General features: G+C 51.6%; 3 protein-coding genes and 2 non-coding genes across 5 annotated transcripts; 3 read left to right on the forward strand and 2 right to left on the reverse strand.

The window, feature by feature from the left end:
• The first annotated feature begins 311 nt into the window (after positions 1 to 311).
• NCU08594 (hypothetical protein) lies at positions 312 to 2924 on the forward strand. Its single transcript, XM_958646.2, has 2 exons — positions 312 to 566; positions 645 to 2924. Exons 1-2 carry the CDS (start codon positions 498 to 500, stop codon positions 2127 to 2129), a joined length of 1554 nt encoding a protein of 517 aa, XP_963739.1. The 5' UTR covers positions 312 to 497; the 3' UTR covers positions 2130 to 2924.
• A 623-nt stretch (positions 2925 to 3547) lies between these two features.
• NCU08595 (ribosome biogenesis protein) lies at positions 3548 to 5244 on the reverse strand. Its single transcript, XM_958647.3, has 4 exons — positions 5129 to 5244; positions 4954 to 5062; positions 4561 to 4883; positions 3548 to 4490 (listed from the first exon to the last, which is right to left on the reverse strand). Exons 1-4 carry the CDS (start codon positions 5140 to 5142, stop codon positions 3911 to 3913), a joined length of 1026 nt encoding a protein of 341 aa, XP_963740.1. The 5' UTR covers positions 5143 to 5244; the 3' UTR covers positions 3548 to 3910.
• A 1593-nt stretch (positions 5245 to 6837) lies between these two features.
• NCU15072 lies at positions 6838 to 6911 on the reverse strand. The gene has a single exon. It is a non-coding gene; the product is annotated as a tRNA-Asn (tRNA).
• Positions 6912 to 7669: 758 nt separating this feature from the next.
• On the forward strand, positions 7670 to 8843 carry NCU14049. The gene has a single exon (XR_897806.1). It is a non-coding gene; the product is annotated as a ncrg67 (non-coding RNA).
• Positions 8844 to 11926: 3083 nt separating this feature from the next.
• Positions 11927 to 17982, forward strand: NCU08597 (hypothetical protein). Its single transcript, XM_958649.2, has 2 exons — positions 11927 to 15716; positions 15774 to 17982. Exons 1-2 carry the CDS (start codon positions 12391 to 12393, stop codon positions 16987 to 16989), a joined length of 4542 nt encoding a protein of 1513 aa, XP_963742.1. The 5' UTR covers positions 11927 to 12390; the 3' UTR covers positions 16990 to 17982.
• Positions 17983 to 19084: the final 1102 nt, after the last annotated feature.

A 19084-nucleotide genomic window follows, 5' to 3' on the forward strand; every position in this document is an offset into this window, starting at 1 on the left:
TAAATTTGATTTCGTTTATAATAGTATTACCGAAATATTGGACAAAAGGAGACTGTAAGCCTTATAAGGAGAAATAATCCTACTTAATATTATTATTAAAGTAACTCTATACGAATACGTTTTGCAGTAATTGTGTTAACTTTTCATTTTGGTAGGTCGGATCGATTTTCTATATAAATACACGGACCACTGGGTTAGGAAGCTTTAGGTATAGGGTCGGGTCATCTAACCACTCGGGTAACGACGGGGGCATTGACGGGGACGGGAATTGCGCGTCCATTACCGAGATCCTCCTCCCAAATTCGATTCTTGTTGTCTCTTCAGTTGCTTCTCTCGTCAAAAGCTTCACTGTGGTCTCCTCGTCACTTCAGCCCGACAATTGCAGTCCAGCTACTTACCCGGCCACAGTAACATGGAACCCTGGGTTCTTCCAAACCGCCACCAAAGGCATTAATCCAATAAGAGATACCAGTACAACAAACAACCAAAACATCAAGATGCCTCCGCGTCGTTCCCACAAAAAGTCGAGGGCGGGTTGCCGCCGCTGCAAATCGAGGAAGATCAAGGTATCTATGATTTCCCAGGAAAAACAGCCAGACATCAAAACATGGCTAACCCTTTCTTGTTCTTCCACCTCCACCTAGTGCGATGAGGTGCATCCTCGATGCGGCAACTGCGTCAAGCACGGCGTCCCCTGCGACTTTGAACATCCTGAAATCATCGCCGAGCTCCAAGCTGCCCAAACTGCCTCCGTCTCGAGTCCGTCGACCGCCGCCGGAACCCCGTATACTCCGGCATATTCTCCCGGCGCCGAGTCCGTATCGAATGCGTCAACATCGCGCTTCCAACGAGCACCGCCCCTATGCCGCTCACCACCCTCCCAAGCTCTCTCGACAACCACTCCGGTCGCCCACCGAATGCTCGAGTTGAGATTGATGCATCACTACACCGCCATGACATGCAAGACCTTTACCTTCACCGCCCCCACTACGGAGCACATATGGAAGATTACCGTGCCAGGCATGGCTTTTTCGGGCTCTCAACACCTCACAGATGCCATCCTCGCCGTCGCTGCCCTTCATCTGCGAAGCCAATCCCCAAACGACAAGGACCTGGTCCGCGCCTCGCACGCATACATGGCGGCCTCCCTGGCCGAATACAGCGCCACACTTACCAAGGGCATCGACAGTACCAACGCTGAATCCCTTTTCCTAACCGCCTCCCTCATCGCTTTCCAATCAACAGCCACCCGCGTCTTCATGAAAGACGAATTGAACCTCGCTCAAGCAACCGGGAACTACACCGAGGATTTCAACAAGCAAGGCCGATACACAGCAGCTGGGTGCTACTCGATCCCCTTCTCGTGGTTCCACTCCTTCCAGGGCGTCAAGGCTGTCACCGCCGCCTCCTGGCCATGGCTACGCACCAGTCCCGTAGTGACAGAAGTGATCAACTCCCAAGTCGTCTTGCAACTCGACTTGGGACTTGACCGTCAGACCTTCTTCGGCCATCTTCTAGATGATTTGAGTGAAGAGTTGGAAGAAATGGCCAACCCCTCAGAACCAGCATTGTTACACCCCGATTCACCCGGACAACCCTTTCAACAGCGCCGAGTACCTGCCTCCCCTGAACTGGTGACCAGCACTCGCCAAGCATACCAGCATGCCGTCGCTGTGCTCAACTGGGCGCATAAAATCCCCCATAAAGGCGCGCCGCTAGCGTTTCCAGCAACTGTGTCCAAGCGCTTCATCGAATTGCTAGAAGAGCGCCGCCCACGGGCCCTTGCCATTCTCGCATGTTTCTTCGCCCTCCTCAAGTCCCTCGACTCAGTATGGTGGCTGCACGGCATGGCTCGCCGAGAAGTTTTGGGCGTGGTGTCTCTCTTCAACAGCGACTACTTTGGCCCAGAGGCCTACAGCAAATGGTGGCCGCACCTGGAATGGGCGATGCGGATTGCGCTGTACGAAACGCCGGACGGCAGCTCGACGATACCCCCTGAGGTGTGGGGGGCAGATTGGTACGCGGAGGAACAGGCGCTGAAGGATCAGAGTGAACATAGCTATTACCGGCATATTGAGTTGCTGTGCCAGACGGGGAACTCGACGAGAAGCATTCCTGAAGTTCCCTGAGTAAACAGCCATTAACAAGAACGTGACACAACCAAAGGTGACGGACGGTATGAAAACCAAAGCGAGGAGGCAAAACCCCGAGAACAAGAGGAACACACGCCTAGGAGGTGGTCCCTTTTAAGTAGGCTTCCGGGAATACGAATACGATCGAAGTGGGACACTGGTTGATATCTAGTGGTGTCACGCACCGGGGCGGCGGGCGTTGTCGGACGCAGACGTCAAGTGCCGCGCCTATCAAACCGGCGGAACCGAACCTAACCGAGGAGGGGAGCAGATACGTGGCTCCCCCCCCCTCCTCGTTGGAGAATCCCCCGATGTCAGCCATTTCAGCACCGCTGACAAGGCATCACCGAGTCGAAAGAAGAGCGTCAAACATATATAACTTTGACATAGACACGCGCCAGGCTGGGGCGCCAAAGATTGGAAAGAACATTACAACATCATTGTCTTTTTTTTTTTTTTTTTCATACTAAACCATAGCAGAGGCGTTGAGGGAAATTCTTCACTATACTATATAAAGGAAACAAGAAGACATAGAACTGGGGATCTGAAGAAGGGGGGTGATTTAGCCTGGGGTTGAGATGGCGGGGAGACTTCGGAAGCTGGAAGGTGGATGTTGGATGATACCCTTGTGGAGAAGAGATGATTGATTGGAGAAAGAGATTTTTTTGAAGCTTCGGATGCCCTTTTTATTTGAACAGTCAGTCAGATGTGAAACCTTATTTACTACTGTAGTGGGTAGGGATTTTGGTACTTATCGACTGTAGCAAATATGATACAATACCTACATATCTCAGCTCAGGATGGTATAGGAAGACACCATGCCGTTTCCCTGCTTTTTATAATCATCAACTCTCTGCAGGTGGCTCCAAGTGTCTCGAGAATTTTTAGCAATACTGAACTTGTCTATAGCACATAATCTCGAGTCTTAACTCTTTGGTGGGACTGGCTTTAGTCTCTTTATAGACAAGCATAAGGAAGCCATCATTGATTGATACAACTCTGCTCTAACAAACACAATTTCTGGTACAGGCATTTCATTCATAACCTTGTAGTCAGTCAACATATACACTAATCAATCGTTCTCGGCATGGATATTTGGTTTCATAATTTTGTACTAAATCAGTCTGCAGACTGCCTCACCGACACCCCTTATAGACGTTTCCAAACCAAAGATCGAAACAGGGAATAGTTCATAGGTTTTCCTATGGTTGTACATGATTATGGCATTGTCTTTTTTCTATGATTATAGATAGTTGCAAGGTAGCAAGGTAGCAAGGTAGCAAGGTAGCAAGGTATCCAGGTAGAAGAGGGAAATAGCATGAGTGCCATGTGATAGTAGGCAGCGAGTGCTGACAATACTAGATTCTTCCAAACAAAGCTGTAGCGGCAAATTCGGCCGGTCGATCGGTTGATCCTATGGTCCCATATGTTGGTTGGTATAAATATCACGTATATGCTAGATAGATGTCTAGGTCTACAAGCTTTGGCAAGGCAACTTCACGAACAACCCATCATCCATCAATAACTCCAGCTTTGGTCATCTCTTCTTTTCTGTTGATGATCTGATCTGGCATGAATGTTCATCTTCCCCAAGAGCAGCAGCAGCCAATGATATAAGATAAAGTAAAGTAATAAAACTAAAAACTCCCAAAAACGCCTTGTGTCTTGGTGGATGATCGCAACAATTGTGAGAGAAAAAAGATTAAACCTCCTCCCTGCCTGCCTTCTTCTTCATCCCCTCAACCCCTCATTCTCCCGTCTCCCTACTCTTGCTCAACTCAAAACTCAACGACATCCCTCGCCTTCTTCTTCCTCGGCCCCACGATCCTGTCACTGACCTCCTTGACGCCCTCCATCGGCATATCCGCATCATCAAAGTCCTCATCCACCACATCCCTGCTCCTCTTGAGACCCTTCATCTTTCTCGTCTGCAACTCGCTGAGATCCAGCTTGCCCATATGGATCCTACCAATCTTGTCACCGATGCTGTCCATGCTGATGTTCTTCTTGGTGCGCTCCTCGTTGGTCTTGGGCTTGCGCATCGCAGCCTTGAGCATGTCCGCGTCGGGCTGCTGGAGGCGACCGAGGCGGAAGTCCATGCGGGGGCCGTGCTCCTCGACTTCGACTCGGGGGAGCTTCTGGCCGGAACGCTTGGTGCGGATCAGGTAGGCGCGCAGGTGGAGGGTGGGTTTTGTCGAGGGGTCCGAGGGATCGGTGGAGGAGGAAGTGGGCTCGTCGGCGGAAACGACAACGCAGTACTGCAGACCCTCAACGTCGATCTTGTCTGAGGGCTCGCCGCGGAAGAAGTCGATGAGCATGGATTTGGCGGTGGTGAAGGCGTTGGGGACGGGGGATTCGCTGTGGTACTCGGTTAGCTGACGTTCATTCACTACTCCTTCCTCTTTGTCACAAGAATCGGGGGACATACAAAGCAGTACCGGCGAACACCATCAAAGGCTTGGTGCCTACGGGCACCTTCTTGGTCTTGAACTGGGCAATGCTGCGGAAGGTCTCGGGGTCGAGGTAGAACTCGAGCATGTCGAGCATCTTGTAGTCGAAGGTGCGGCAGAAGGTGATGGTGTGGGGCCTCTTCTTGCTGCTGGAGCCGAAGAGGATGAGCGAGGTGTCGTTCTTCTCAGAGAAGAAGGTCAGGGAGCTGGCGTCCTCGAAGGGGTGGACGGGGTTCTTCTTGTGGAAGCGCTTGGCGTGGGTTTGGCGCAGCGAGTAGAGATCTTGCATGGCATCTTGGGTCTGCGGACTGTATTAGATTTTGATGATACCATCATATATAGGAGGAGAGGATATGGAGGAGGTGACATACGACTTGGCTGCAGGTGGTGCCGCGAAGGAAGAGGGCGGTCTTGGGGTTCTCATTGACCTTGGGGGCACGCTTCTCGAGCGCCCTCTTGGAACGGGCTGTCCGCGGCTTGCTGTGCGGAGAAGAGAACTGTCAGCTAATGTTCGGTATGTTCCATTGTCATGATCGATTGACGTACACTTGGCGGAGCATTTTGGCGGTCTGGTTATGCGATGACGGTAGTGGGTGGATTGGATAGGTACCGCAAGGTGGTGATGTGGACTGGGGACTGTCTCCTTCACCTGCAAATCGTCGTCGTGATGGTCGAGCAAAGAAATTCCAGAACGGCGCTTATCGATAAGAGGAGACCTTGAACTCGAAATTTTGTGGGGCAGGTGGGGTCAAGATTGTCCGCTCGTCCACTGGGCGCTGGCTTTCCCCTGCCTGTCGTTCAGGGGTTCACGGGCTGTTAGGTTCCATTCCATTTCACGCCTCAACGTCACTGCAACGGCAACCAAAATCATTTCCATTTCTGCCGTCTCATCACAATTAGGTTGGTGATGGAGTCAACCTTGAGTTCCATATTCTTGTTCTGATCACTCGATAATCACTTGCTCTTTGGGAAACAAGCATTGAGCAATATGATTGCCAAGTCAGCAACATCACAAAACTCTGGCATCACTCTTACAAGGTCAGCACACTTGAGAAGATTCTGAATACACGAAGCCAACATATTGGGATGGTGTTCTTCTACACTTCGGGTTCACAATACAGATTCCTTAAAACCGTTCTACTCTGACATAAAACCAGATTTCTCCAGTCATTGCTCCCGGCGAGCATCAAGAATGCTCTCATCCACCTACTACGGACCTACCTGGCCTGTCGTTCTCTAACACCATGAAGCAGTTCAGTATAGCTTCCCTCCTCTCACAATGATCTATTTCGCCATGTCCCCTCTCTCTCTCGTGGTCGTCTTGACTGGACCATAAATGTAGGATATCCATCCAACCTGATGAGACTCCCCGGTCTCTTTCCCCATCACGTCCAAACAGCCCATACCCATCCCATCCATACTTTGCATGTATCGTACAACCTCCGGAACGCATCCCATTCACGTGGTGGCTTCTTTTACCGTTGTTCCATGGATCCTCGGCACTCCTCCTTTCACCGCCTCCGCCTCCGCCGTCACTAGGTATGTATGCCATCGGGAAGCTACCTACCTACTTTTCAACGGTTTTGAAAAAGGGCGATTGCATTCTCGTCAAGCCCAGCCCATGCCACTGAAACTGAAACTTAAACTGTCCGCAGCTGTATGTATGTATGTACATGTGGAGTGTTCGGAGACTCGGGCATTAGGAATGCATTTTCGAAAAGTTCTATGCAGTTTCCCGCGACTGAGAAGCCTGGGATGCAAGTAAACTGTCGTGACTCGTGAACTCGTTGGAAGCATGTTCCCGTGAGGGTGTGGTGAGAGAAGGAGGTTTGGATGCGGGTTGTTCCGTGCAGGCGCTCGGGCCAGAGACTCGGACTAGAGAGGTAACTAATATCGTGAGGTTGATGGAACGAGTCTTGAAGACGGGGGGTCTCGATGATGGTGGGCTATCATGGTACGATCATCCTGAAAAGGTTTTGGTCGTTCACGGCTATGTTTCTTCAAATGGCGTCAAGAAAAGTAATGGCAAAAGGCATTTTGTCGCTTGGTGATGGGGTTCTTCGATGAACAAATCAACATCTCGAGATGGGGGTTTTCAATAAAACCACATATCGAGAACCAGTCCCTTCACACAGCACCATGATTATTCATTATCCAGATAAACTTTCAGAAAGAAAAAGGTTCATCAATCGTCAGAGAACAGACAATACACAAAAGGTGAGATAAGTGCAAAAATTCAAAAAGAGAATGTTGATCTCCCTCGGTAAGGATCGAACTTACAGCCTCCAGATTAACAGTCTGACGCGCTAGCCAATTGCGCCACGAGGGATATCCAGATGTTGTTGTAAGCCCATTGAACATATTAACTTATATCGGGAAAGTCACAACAGCCTGCAACTAACTGTTCAACAAGTTGCACTCCCTTCTGCCTACTTGGAGAACCATCATGTCTTGCTTCATAATGTCTCTCCTCGGAACTGTCGGGCTTAGGGTCCCTCTTTTTCTTTCATTTGCTTGTGCATCTGTGGTGCTAGAACTAGTGCACGAAATCCTGAATCTAAATGCTGTGTCATACAACTTTAGAAAAGTTGTCTCACCCCACGTTCCAACTTCGTCGGACGAATGTTCCTTGTCTTTTTGTGTTCATGTTCCGTGCTCTGACGCAGTTAAACTTTAATGGGGGCTCAAGTCAGGTTATCTTGTTCTTCTTCTTTCTCTCTGACTGGGCGCCAACCGAAAACGAGTTGATGACATTGATTGAGTGAGGTGGTCTCGCCACCTTTGCTTCTAGCTCGTCTTGCTGTTTGAAAGTTCTGTGCCGCGAGCGGCCGCCGCCGCGTTATCTGACCAAGCAAATGGGAGCTCAGCTGAATAGACATGTTACATACATGTTCAGCTCCCTTCGAAAGAAGCACTCACTGCATAGCCGTATCGGTACATGTATGACATGTGCTGAGAAGCAACTCACTGCTGCCATCACCGAACTACTCATGTATGTCTAGTTCACTATACCGGGACGGGACGTATGGAATTCCACGGGCGGTTATGTAAATCCGGCAAGGGCTACGATGTAGGCCATTGGCACACACTGGAAAGGCATCTCTATCTTTACGTAGGTAACCACGCACGCCATAGCTCTCAATGATAGACGTGGGGGTTCCATCCCAACCTCTTTCACAACGGCCTTCTCACTGGTTCACGGTCTTATTAAACCCAATACCGAGTGAAGATCTTTTAGTTCTCAGTAATTCCCTATCGTGCGTTGTCTTCCCACGTTTTTGAAGTTTCTTGTTATCTGGCACTAGCGAAGCAATAATGGATTTCCCGGCATGTCTCGGGTTCCGAACTGCATCGTCCTGTCCGTGTCGTTGGTCGTCGCATAGATAGTCCCATGTGTGTGTATGAAGTCCTTCTGGGCAATTGGCCCTAAGTATCCTGGGTTTGGCCGTGATGTATAAAGAGGTCTGGAGAAAAAAAGAGGTATGTCGATCTGTGGACGCAATCGCGCGGCTCGTTGAGGAAAGCTGTGGGTAGGATTGGATTAGCCCGCGCGGCTCGTTGCCGATCTCTGCTGAACTACAGGTCAAGAACCAACGGAAACAAACTGAAGACGGCAATGAACCAACCGACTAAACCGACCGATAATCCGAACGAGTGAGGCCATCATGCCGTATTTCCTTGCTGCACGCTTTTTGTATTTTCTGTTGTGCCCGCAGAACTTCAGCTAACAGTTCCGGTTGTACGACAGCTGAGGCTGCGGGCTCGCTGAGACCGAGTTGTAGCAGCTACCTTGGGCCAGACTGCGCTGCCTGAGGATGGAGGGTTTGGTGAATATTGACAGTAGATATCCCAAAGTAAAAATGAGGCGGCATTGCCATCGGGTGAAGAGTATGTGTGGCGTTGTGATTGTGCAGTTTGTAGCTCCATGGCTCAATCTCTGCCGCAGAAAGCGGCTTGCATGCAAATTGGACGGACGCCTTCGAGGAGGTTACCCGGCACTTTTTGTGATGGAAGCCTACAGTGAACAATTAAGTGGTATGGATGGGAGGCGTATCGCGGTGCCCGACATGAGGCGCTCTCCCAAGACCCAAGTGCCGGCCGACTTTTGAGGAGGACTTGTTGTTTCCAAGCGCATAGCCTGACCGCTTTTCCACCACTTCCTTTTGTGCTTGTAGTGGATATGTTTCAAACCAGTTAAGACAACCCAGCAATGGACGAGCGGCGGCGGCTGGTTCGGCGAGCGAAGGGGGTAAATAGTTTGTGAATGGAGTGTTCTTGGCTTTCTTTTCGATATCGGGATTTTGTGGTCCTCTGGGATTCCTGGAAGAAAATGAGAAGTTTGAGTACACGTGGTTTATCGTTGCACCCGGACTCGCTCGACTAGGGCCGGATCACCATTCCCCGGGCTTTAGGAGGCATCCGGTCGGTCAAGCTCTAGTGTATACTGCTTCCATGTCCCTGCTGTGTATTGTGATACGGATTCCTCTCTCGTGTTCGGCTGTGCACCACACAGCGAGGGAACCCCGAACATGAAGCTAGAGAAGCCAAGATTGTTAGGTTGGAAGCATGCCCTGTGGTCTGGCTGTGTTGGTCTGCAGATTTGTATAGTGTAGTAAACCCGCGCTGGACGGGCGAATAACCGATGAAGCTAACCGTTGTGTGTTTCTGGCAAAGTTTCTTTTTCGATAGCGTCGTCCCATAGAATCGTAAGCGAACAGATCATTGCAGCGTTAGTGAGTATATAAAAGGAGTCTTGGAAGCTAGCTAGGGAGGGATCAGGAAAAGGGCCCGTTCTATCGGGAATCGGAAGTCGTTCAATTTCCATGAGGTAGCAACGGGGATGAAGCGGGAGCGGGTCTCTTTTTCATTCCTCCCTGTCAGTGTTCGATGGAAGGGAATGAACATGGAGGAGGTGTGCGACTTTGGTGGGGATTTTGTTTGATTTCCAGTTGTTGCCTGCCCCCCCCCCCCCCCCTGACCGGCGTCGATGACGTAGTGGTCAATCTTAGCGGTTGCTTAGCGGGCGCATCCTATCATCTTGTAGCGCCCAGGATCCTTCCCTAAGGTTCCTTCTGCCAAACTCAAACTTTGTCCCGATCCAAGACAGTGATGTTTCGAGAATCAACAAGCAAAGAGACGGTTTTTGGCGTTGGCAGATAGCAAGTGTGGGGAAGAGTCAAAGTTGGATATGTTCCCCAGATCAGCATGTGCATTTTCCATTGTGTCAATTCAGTTCCTGCTTTTCCAGCGGATGTCCCAGTACATTTCCAGGGACAACCTCGGTTCGTTTGTCTTGGGTATTTATGGGCGGATATCCGTGGTGGATGTGGGTCTTTTTTTTTTTGTTCAGATCGATGATCGAGCGAGAGGCCGGGAGTGGTTGTGAACTTCCTTTCCTTCCATTCAAAGCTCGCTGTTTCTAGGAACCCGATTTTGAAGCCGACAAATGCAACCCCAGACCGGACTGTTTGTTACGTTGCATACCTCACCCATATTGGATGAACATGCGGATATTGGATGGCTCTTTTTTCATGATTTCATTTTGGACATTTTTTTCTCTTTATTTTTTCTTTTTCTTTTCCTTCCCCTCTTCTATTGGAAACTCTACTGCGGACAACCCCAGTAAGAAGTGGAAGAGAAGGGAAGCAGAATCTGTTCGTCGACACACTGACAGCGCCCGGTGTTCTTGATCCGAAAGCTGGCTCGGCGGTTGCGCTTTGAAGCCCAAATCAGGTAATATCTACGCCTTGGCATCCATGTCGGCCATACTTAAAGTGGATTAGACGGCCCCTCTTGAAGCGGTCTTGGCACATGATGGGGATCCACGCTTCAGCAGGGCATGCTTTTCCGCTGCTGCTGGCAGCCCACAGCAGCCTCACATCTTGCGGCGTGGGTGAGAAATCTGTACCCCAATACGCGGTAATTTATAATTCCCTTTACTGTGTAAATACTGGACCGGTGCTTGGAAAAACAGTGCTCATCTCGACAGTTTGCGAATAGGGGAGGAAGAGGTTCTGAAGAGACTGGAGAAACTGGAGATGGTCCGAGAAGGCCAATGCTTGGATGACATGGTACCTTGCTTGGTTCGTCCGAATATTCTCAGCGTCATAGTACCGGTCAGACTCAATTGCTCCTCACTTCTGAGGCAACAGGTTGGCCGTGCCTACTTATTTTTCTTCAAGCCATGCGGTGTTGTTAGAGGTACTTGCTGTACGTACAAGTCCGTGTCCACCACACACAGGGAAAGCGCCTCCAGATTGTGATGTTGACGAACGCAATCCCCACTGCGGGAGCGCGAGTCATAGTATTGATTGGAGGATTGTTGTGCACATTCTGCATCCGTGGAATTGGAGATTGGGCAAGAACGACTGAATGACCATTGAAAAAAAAAAAAAAAAAAAAAAAAAAAAAAAAAAAAAAAAAAGAATTGGCAAGAGCAACAAACTGGAGTGGACGGCGGGAAGTGGAGGCGGAGGGAGGGTTCCCTTCCATTGCCGCTGTCCTCTTTCCTCTCGCTGCCTCTCACTCGACCTCTCATGCTCTCCAGGCAGTCTCTTCAATCTCGAGACGCTTTGTGTTTCTTCTTGGTCTCTTCGTTTCGTTCCTTGCCTCACACCGAGTCGCAGACAGTTCGGTTGATACCAAGTATGAGCTGACGGAGACTGGTTGGCCTTGATTTTTCACTTGTTTAATTTACTTTTGTTGCTCGAGTTACACCAATACCACGCTTTACCGTACATACTTACCGAACATCACTTCCGTTGTTGTTACCACTCTCGGCTCCTGAAATCATACCACCACCACCACCACCACCACCACCACCACTACCACCACCACCAACCACTCCCAACACAACATCTACTACACATACAAGGAACAATCACAGGGCGGGCTGTCTTCAGCGGCTAGCTTTTCCCCTCTACGGCTACGGCACTCCATTCATACCTACCTACCAAGCATTGGCATACCTCATTTCGCATTGCCCTGTCCCTCCGTTATACCGATCGCTACCACCCCTTACCTTTGCTGTTACAGAACAAGAAAAGAGACACGCGAGAGACGACAGCACCCTTCCTTCACTTCGACACAGACACTAGACTTTCACAAAGGGAAAGGAGTGGAAAAGAAAAGGTCAAGATATCCAACGGTACCTCGCCTCGGACCATTAGTACCGCCCGCCATCCAGTGTCTCAGCGAGCCTGTCTCAGGTCCCCGCCCACCCACTCAATATACACTACAGCCTGGTACCTTTTTTTTGCCCCTGGATTAAACAACTGGAAATCATCCCACTGCCCGCCAATCACCAGCCATACCGCCCACACCTCTTACAGCCAAAACTGGTCTACTGCGTATAGATAGGTACTCTCTACCGGCCAGAGACAGCTTGTCTCTCTCAACCAAGTACCAAACACCAACCGACCCCCCCAATCCCGCCCGTTACTGCTATCATCCAAATCGCCCTGTGATCATACAATGTTCTAAGACATAGCTACATTTCAGACGGGCCTTTTCCCTGTTTGCTTGACTGCGACCACTATAGCTGCCAGAGTCCGGCAGAGGCGGCACCTAGTCTCACCAGTCAGAAGCCAACCAGGGGCACTTCTAACCATATCCCTCCCCCTGCTACCTACCTGGGCCGGGTTCCAATCTCGAGGCTCCCCCGTCCCGTCTGACTGCCTGCTGCTGGCTCTGTGCTGCTTGCTTGCTGCTTGCTGCTGCATTTTGCATCCGGCAGTATCCCAGCACCACCGCAGATTATCCTCATTCTGATAGTCTATACGGTACCCACGCCGCCAGCCCGTAGAGGTATGGACATCGTGAGACCAGTACAGGGCAGCAGGGCCAAAGCGCTGCACGCTTTCGACTCTCCAAAGAGTCTCCAATCGCGAACCACGGCCGACCACGACGGTAACCAAGCCAGCAAGCCAAGCACGCCCTTTAGCAGGGGCAAATCGCGGCTCAACCGGACGTCAATCACCAGCATCACTCCGGCGCTCAGCTCCAGCGGAAACGACACACCGGTAGACCCAAAGCCGGAAGGCTTGCTGAAACTCGACATCCCCCGCACTGGCTTCGACACTGGGATGCCTGGGTCTGCGCAGATACTTACGAAGACGACCAAGTCGCCCACCAGTCCATCTGAGACCCATATCCACAGGCTTTCCACCCTCTTTACCTCCGGCCGCTGCAACTCTCTTTCCAGTCGCATCGACTTGCTCAACTCTCCCACCAGTCCCATCTCCCCCACGAGCGCTCCCCCAACCCTCCCCGACCTCAATGTTCCACTTACACTAGACTTTGCTGCAGAGCTTGGACGGTCTTTTAGCATTGGCTCCAAGATCGAGCCTTTGCGTGGTGTGGCCTCGAAGGAAACAGTCGTTACAATCAAGGACGCAGAGCCAGAGACACCGCCCGCTATTGCGCCCGTTGCGCCCGCTATTTCAACCGTCAGCACAACCGAGCTGACCACAGCGAAGACGACTACGACCACGACCACGACCACGACGTCGACGGCCCCAATTATCCCTCCCAAGTCGCCAGCCCGAGAATCCCTTTCTCATAGGAACTCAATGATTGATCGTCGGCGATCATGGATGCCTGGTTCGACCACGACTGTGATCTATGACGCCAAGGAGACCGCCGAGGACCGTCGCACCAGAAAACTGTCGAAGCCGAATCATGGTACCGGAACGCAGGAGGCCGCGCTGGAGGATGTAAAGGAATTGCAGAGACCCAAGACGGCCAATGTAGAATCCTTTGCCGATTATGCGAGGCGCTCGTGGATCCCGTCTTCAAGGTCCCCGTCACTACCCCCCAAAACCCTCACAAAACAATCGCCAGTTGAGGGCGGGCACAGTGAAGGACGCAGGCCGTCCAAAGTGGAAGGATTGCTCAGGCTTGGCAGTAAGAGGGATAAGTCCGATGGGGGTGTTAGTGGGAGCGCCACAGGGGCAGGTGGTGACGCAGATGCCAGCCGGCCACAAGAAAGCAGCAGCCGTAGTCGAGCTCTACATCGGGCAAGCAGCTTTGTGGCTCGGATAAAACAGCGACCCCAAAGTGTCTTGTTCTCCAGAAGCTTGTCAACTACCTCGATATCAGCTTCATCTGTCATCAGCTCCAAATCAAGTGACCTTGACAGCAACGCGTCCTCCGGCATTGACACCAGCACTTCCGCGGCAAAGCCCGTTAATCAGTCCACCCCGACCACCACACCCGCTAAAAAATTGTTGCAAGCAAAGGATGCCAAACACGATGTTTCGAGCAGCAACAGCGACGCCCCATCCACAACGAGGAATTCGTCTCTGGACACCATTGTTACAGCAGCTACCTCCGAACACGCATCCCACTCAACCGCAGACACGAGCATCACAATGCCACACCCTACGTCCGGCGACCCGCTATGGTCGACCTTCCGAACGCTCGATAGCGAGTTTTCGAGATTCGTGGCCAAGAATTCGACCCCCATGCGCATGAACGTAGTACGATCGACGCTTGTACCTTTTCTCCGCAGCACGTCACACCACCCATCCAACACGAACACAAAGCTGCTCGCCCCCGAAGACTTTGAGCGCCGAGCAACGATCTTGAACAAATGGTGGAACGGCCTTTTGGACATGTTGGATGCTGGGCAGTCCAGGCTGGATAGGAATGCTTTCGCCGCGTCTGCGGGCACCGGCCCTGTGACGCCCCCTCCTCCCACGTTGGGCACTAATCTACAGCCAGTCGCAGGCGTTGACAGACCGACGTTACTCGAAACCATTACAATACTCATGATGCGCCCAGAGTGGAGGTCCTGCACCAGCTCTTTTCAGCCGCTATCTCAACGTTCGCCAGAGGAGCGTGTGCGCGGCCGATCGTCAACACAGTCTACCGCAGACGAGGCCGAGTTGGCTGCCATTGACTTTGTCGCCCAATCCGCCGAGCATAATGTCCGGACCATGTTCGTCAACAGCCTCGCCAGGCAGATGGCTCTCGTAGTAGACAAGATGTGTCTACGACATGCGCCTCTTAGCTTGGTCAACTGGAGTGGCAAGGCATGCGCCTATGCCTTTTTCTTCGTTCCCGGGGTAGCGGACATTCTCGTGCGTCTTTGGCAATTGAATAGCGACCTTCTGCGCCGGACGTCTGACGAGTTGGGGCTTCCAAGGAGGAGCAAAGGCGAGAGTGAGGATCTTGTGGCGCTCTTCCCACCACATCTTGGACAGTGGGGTTGGACGTCAGTCAAGACACTGGGCAACAAGTTGCGCATGGCAGCAAAGCCGCCCGTCACCCTGACAAAGCCTGCCTGGCACGGTTCCTGGGTCTCCAGATGGCGAGGAGGCGATACCGACTTGTTCTATATCTTTTGCAAGTACTATCACATCCTTTGTGCTGACTTCATGCCGCAAGGCCTTCCTCTAGTTGAGAAGGCGCGTGCTCCCGGTTTCGTCCTGGTGCATGCTCAGCTTCTCTCGACCTTGGATGGCGCGATTCACCGTCAGGCCTCTATGGACGCATTGTTAGGACCACCGATCGCCGACAGTCTCCATGGTACCGACGCGACCATGACTGGAGCCACTGGGCTCTCACTACCCAGCAATGTCTTGAAGGGGATGGACGAAAACAGACTTGTTGCCCTGCTGAAGGACATGTTGTCGGGGAAGTCGGTGGTTGGATCCGAGATCAGACATAATTTTGCCGAGTCATTCATGGCCGTCATGGTCGCCGCTACCAAGCGGACCTCCAAATATGACCACGCCGCTTGCTTCATGCTTTGCGACTTCCTCCAGGAGGCGCTCACGGCTTTCAACGCATACCAGGATAACCAGAACAACAGCATCGCCACCCCTGATACTCCTAGCAGTTCACTCGTTAACTATATCGATTGGCCCTTTTGGTTCGAGGTCAGCAAGTTGATTATGGATTCCAACAACACCATGTCAGAGATTCGTATCATCTCATTCCTTTACTCAGTGTGGGATGCTATCGTTGCTGATCCGGCACGCAAGGAGCGACTGTGCTGCGAGTGGTTGTTGACGGAGGAGACCTTTGAAAGGTTTTTCAATCACTGGTGTCCCATGGTTCGCGCCTACTACATGCGTCTCCTGTGTTGGCGTGTTTGCAGGGACACTGGAAGTGTCAATGAGCTGGACAAGTAAGTCATCCTTTGTTCCTCGCTGGTCTTTGTACTGGTGTGCTGACCATTACGTAGCAAAATCTTCCTGCTTGTTGCACAGCGATTGAGAGCCGTCTGGTCACACTATCTCTGGATGTGGCAGACTGCTGAAGCTGAGGGTCGTATGCCCCCTTCAAGAGCACCGTGTCTCCCAACACCCGGCAAGCGATTCCTGATCATCCGAAGCGAATTTCAGCCGGCGCAGACGCCCTTGTACCTTGGCTTTGACTCCTTCACCACCTCCTTCCCAGGAATGGATGGCTCCTTCGACTACCAGTCCACCAGCACTGAAAGTAGGTCGAGCATAAGGGTCGAAGAGACTTCCAAAAAGAGATGGTCTCTTCTGGGCAAGGTTCTCTCTTTTACCGCTTCGCAGGCCCACCTACCTAATGGTGCCACAAACGGCAAGCGGACATGGGATGAAGAACTCGAGCAAGCTAGGCGCGAAACGGCTGCGGCCGCTGCAGCTCGGGCCGGTCCTCCTCCGCCTGGAAAGCAGAACTCCGCAATGAACGCCAAGCCGACATCCGACTCGGGTTCATCAAACGGATCTGCCCCTGTCTCTGATGCGGCCACCTTTGTGTTCCGGTTCGCTCTCACATGGCAAGGCACTGTCGGTCCCCAGCGCGACATGGTCCTGTACCGGCCTCGCCTTCCAGCTCCCGCTCATTCGAGGATTCTCAATTGCGCCGCCGTCTCCTCCGATGGACCTCTCAACCGCGAGGTCTACAGCAGCCCTGGCTCGCCTGTCATCAACTCTGGACTTTCACCCTTCGCCCGTCGCTGCAGCGGACAATCAGAGACAGGCCTAATCAGCCACGTCCGCAACGCTCGTCCGCTCTCAAGCGAAGCCAGCTCAGAAAAAAACCCAAACCGCCGCCGCTCAACAGGCGGCAACGTTGCAATGTTCCACATTGGCGAGTCGTCTGATGATGAAGGTCCGCTGGTTGATACTCGCTCTGCTGCAAAAATGCGAGACGGCAGCCCTTTTGCACGCGCGCGTTCGCCTCCTCCTACTGGGTTCGACAGCGAAGTCAACCGTCTGCACCTGGCCGTCCGCGCTCAGAAACCCGTAGGGATTTATGCCTCGGGCGCGGTGTATACTGGCAGAGCGCTGGCGGAGTGGAGTCTGGTGGTGAGCGAGTGCAACAGCTTTGTGGAGCGGAGGAGGGGTGAGGGTGTTTTGGGGCTGAAGGATGTGGAGGTGCCGAACTTGGGCGTGGAGGGGATGGGGTTGAAGAGAGGGGGTTAAAAAGCCCCGCCCCGAAAGATACCATGATGGCTGTCGATACAGCGAACATGCGGTGGAAAGGCTGGCTGGAAGAGAGCCGGAATGACTTTTGGAATGACATTTCTCTCTGTGTTTTGGATTTGTCTGTTGTTGAGATACCCTCCCCCTTTTATCCCCTTTTAACGTGCATTTTTCCAGCAATGACGGCACACCTCATGGGATCTGCCTGCATCATCATTAACATCATCATATCATCATCATCTATTACCATCACATTGTACCCACCTACCCGTCTGTCTCTACGACGTCAACACATTCTCCTTATCACTCACTCAACAAGCAACAAACACTGGCGTTCACGGTCGACTTACATATCTCCTTGATCACCTAATTCGCTTCGTCATCACACTTTGACGCTTGCTTTGATTTTTTGTTTATTTTTCTCACCTTGCTGCATAGATCACACACACGCAAAAGCTTCACACATCCTTACATACTTGTTCATGTACACACGGCTGGGTTTCACAGCACACCGTTGGGGATCTTCGTGTGATATATACAAACACATACCACATATATCTCATAGCTCTCTCAATTCTTCTGTTCATGGTTCCCGCACGGCGCAGGGCTGGTTTCTTTTGGTTTTGGTTTTGGCTTCTCGGTTGGAACTTGGCAAGTTTGGGTGGAGAGAGTTTCTTTTATTTTGTTCATTTTTCTTTCTTGAGGGTCGTAAGTGTGGCATGCGGTGGCAGGGCATTGTGATGCCCCTGGATTGGGTGCGGTGATTGCAGGTGGTCATAGAAGGAAAAGTACTGGAGGCATTGATTACACTGGTGGTAATATACTTGTTGAATACACTTGAGCGTTGCTACGGCAAAGATGTTGTGCGTGCGTGCGTAGTGGTCGTGTGCTGTGGTGGTGACTGACCGTTTGTCTTGGAGGGAGTGGCCTTTAGGAGGATTGCGAGTATTCGGAATACTAGAGACCTTTAGGAGAAAATATCCAACGTTGCACAAGATCTCATCTAGGCAAACAATCTCGTATAATTGCCTGCCCATTGCATTTGCTTACCTCTTCCCCCCCATTACCCTTTTACTCTTTCATTCTACTTCTTTTTCCCTTGCATGATTCCTTCTACCCAAATATCCTCCACAACGTAATTTCATAAACTACATGGTAGTAACCACCAAGACCTGACCATTACACAGAGGTACACTCACATCCTCGTGAATTCGATACTATCTACGCACTCACTCCTTTCTCCGTTTCTCACATGAAACCCGGAGATTTCCTCTCCAATCCACCATCTGTTTCTATCTTTGTATTTCCTCTAATATCCGCAAGTCGACCGATATCTCCTCTCTCCAGCTCGATGAAAGTTGAAGATGGCGACTCCCTCGATCCCACCTTATTTACCAGTAAATGGAGGAGTATTGAACATCAGATTGCATAAAACCAGAAACGGAGTCCGCTTGCGGAGGGGCGGGGGGGCCCGTTTGTGGGGGAAGATGGGGAGGGACGGGGAAGGGGTGGAGTACCTCCTGGGTGGAAATGAGGTGAGGGGAGGGGGAGGTGAGGGGAGGGGGAGGTGAGATGGGGGTGAGTGACGGACGGCACCGGGGGGGGGGGGGGGGGGGGGGGGGGGGCGGAGGACTGGAGATGTGGTGGATGAGTGATTGGGTTTGGAGGATACGATGACTGGATGAGTGGAGGATTGACGATTGATGACTGGACGACTGACGACTCAACGGCGGATACGATCTAGCAACGAAGCAGGTGATGACCTTACAACTTGGACCACCGAGAATATCCACTTGTTTACAGGCAACTGAGCTCACGATATACGAAACTTGTGACCATCTTGGGAGTAACGACAGCGAGGCTTGGTTCCGTCCGACTCTTCTTATTTTTGTTTTCTTCGTTTGGAGAGAAACCTTGGCGTTGATATCATCGGTCACTGCCACAAGGCACCTGCGAAGCCAAACGACTTGGAGACGGGAGCTTTGCTATCACGGAGTTCAAGATATCCTTCTACTTTGCGGCTTGTTGACGGTGACAGCATAAGCAGCAGGGGCAGCAGGGGCAGCAGGGGCAACAGAGAATTTGGCACATTTCC

The sequence above is a fragment of the Neurospora crassa genome, linkage group I, assembly GCF_000182925.2.
Source record: "Neurospora crassa OR74A linkage group I, whole genome shotgun sequence".
Taxonomy (NCBI): domain Eukaryota; kingdom Fungi; phylum Ascomycota; class Sordariomycetes; order Sordariales; family Sordariaceae; genus Neurospora; species Neurospora crassa.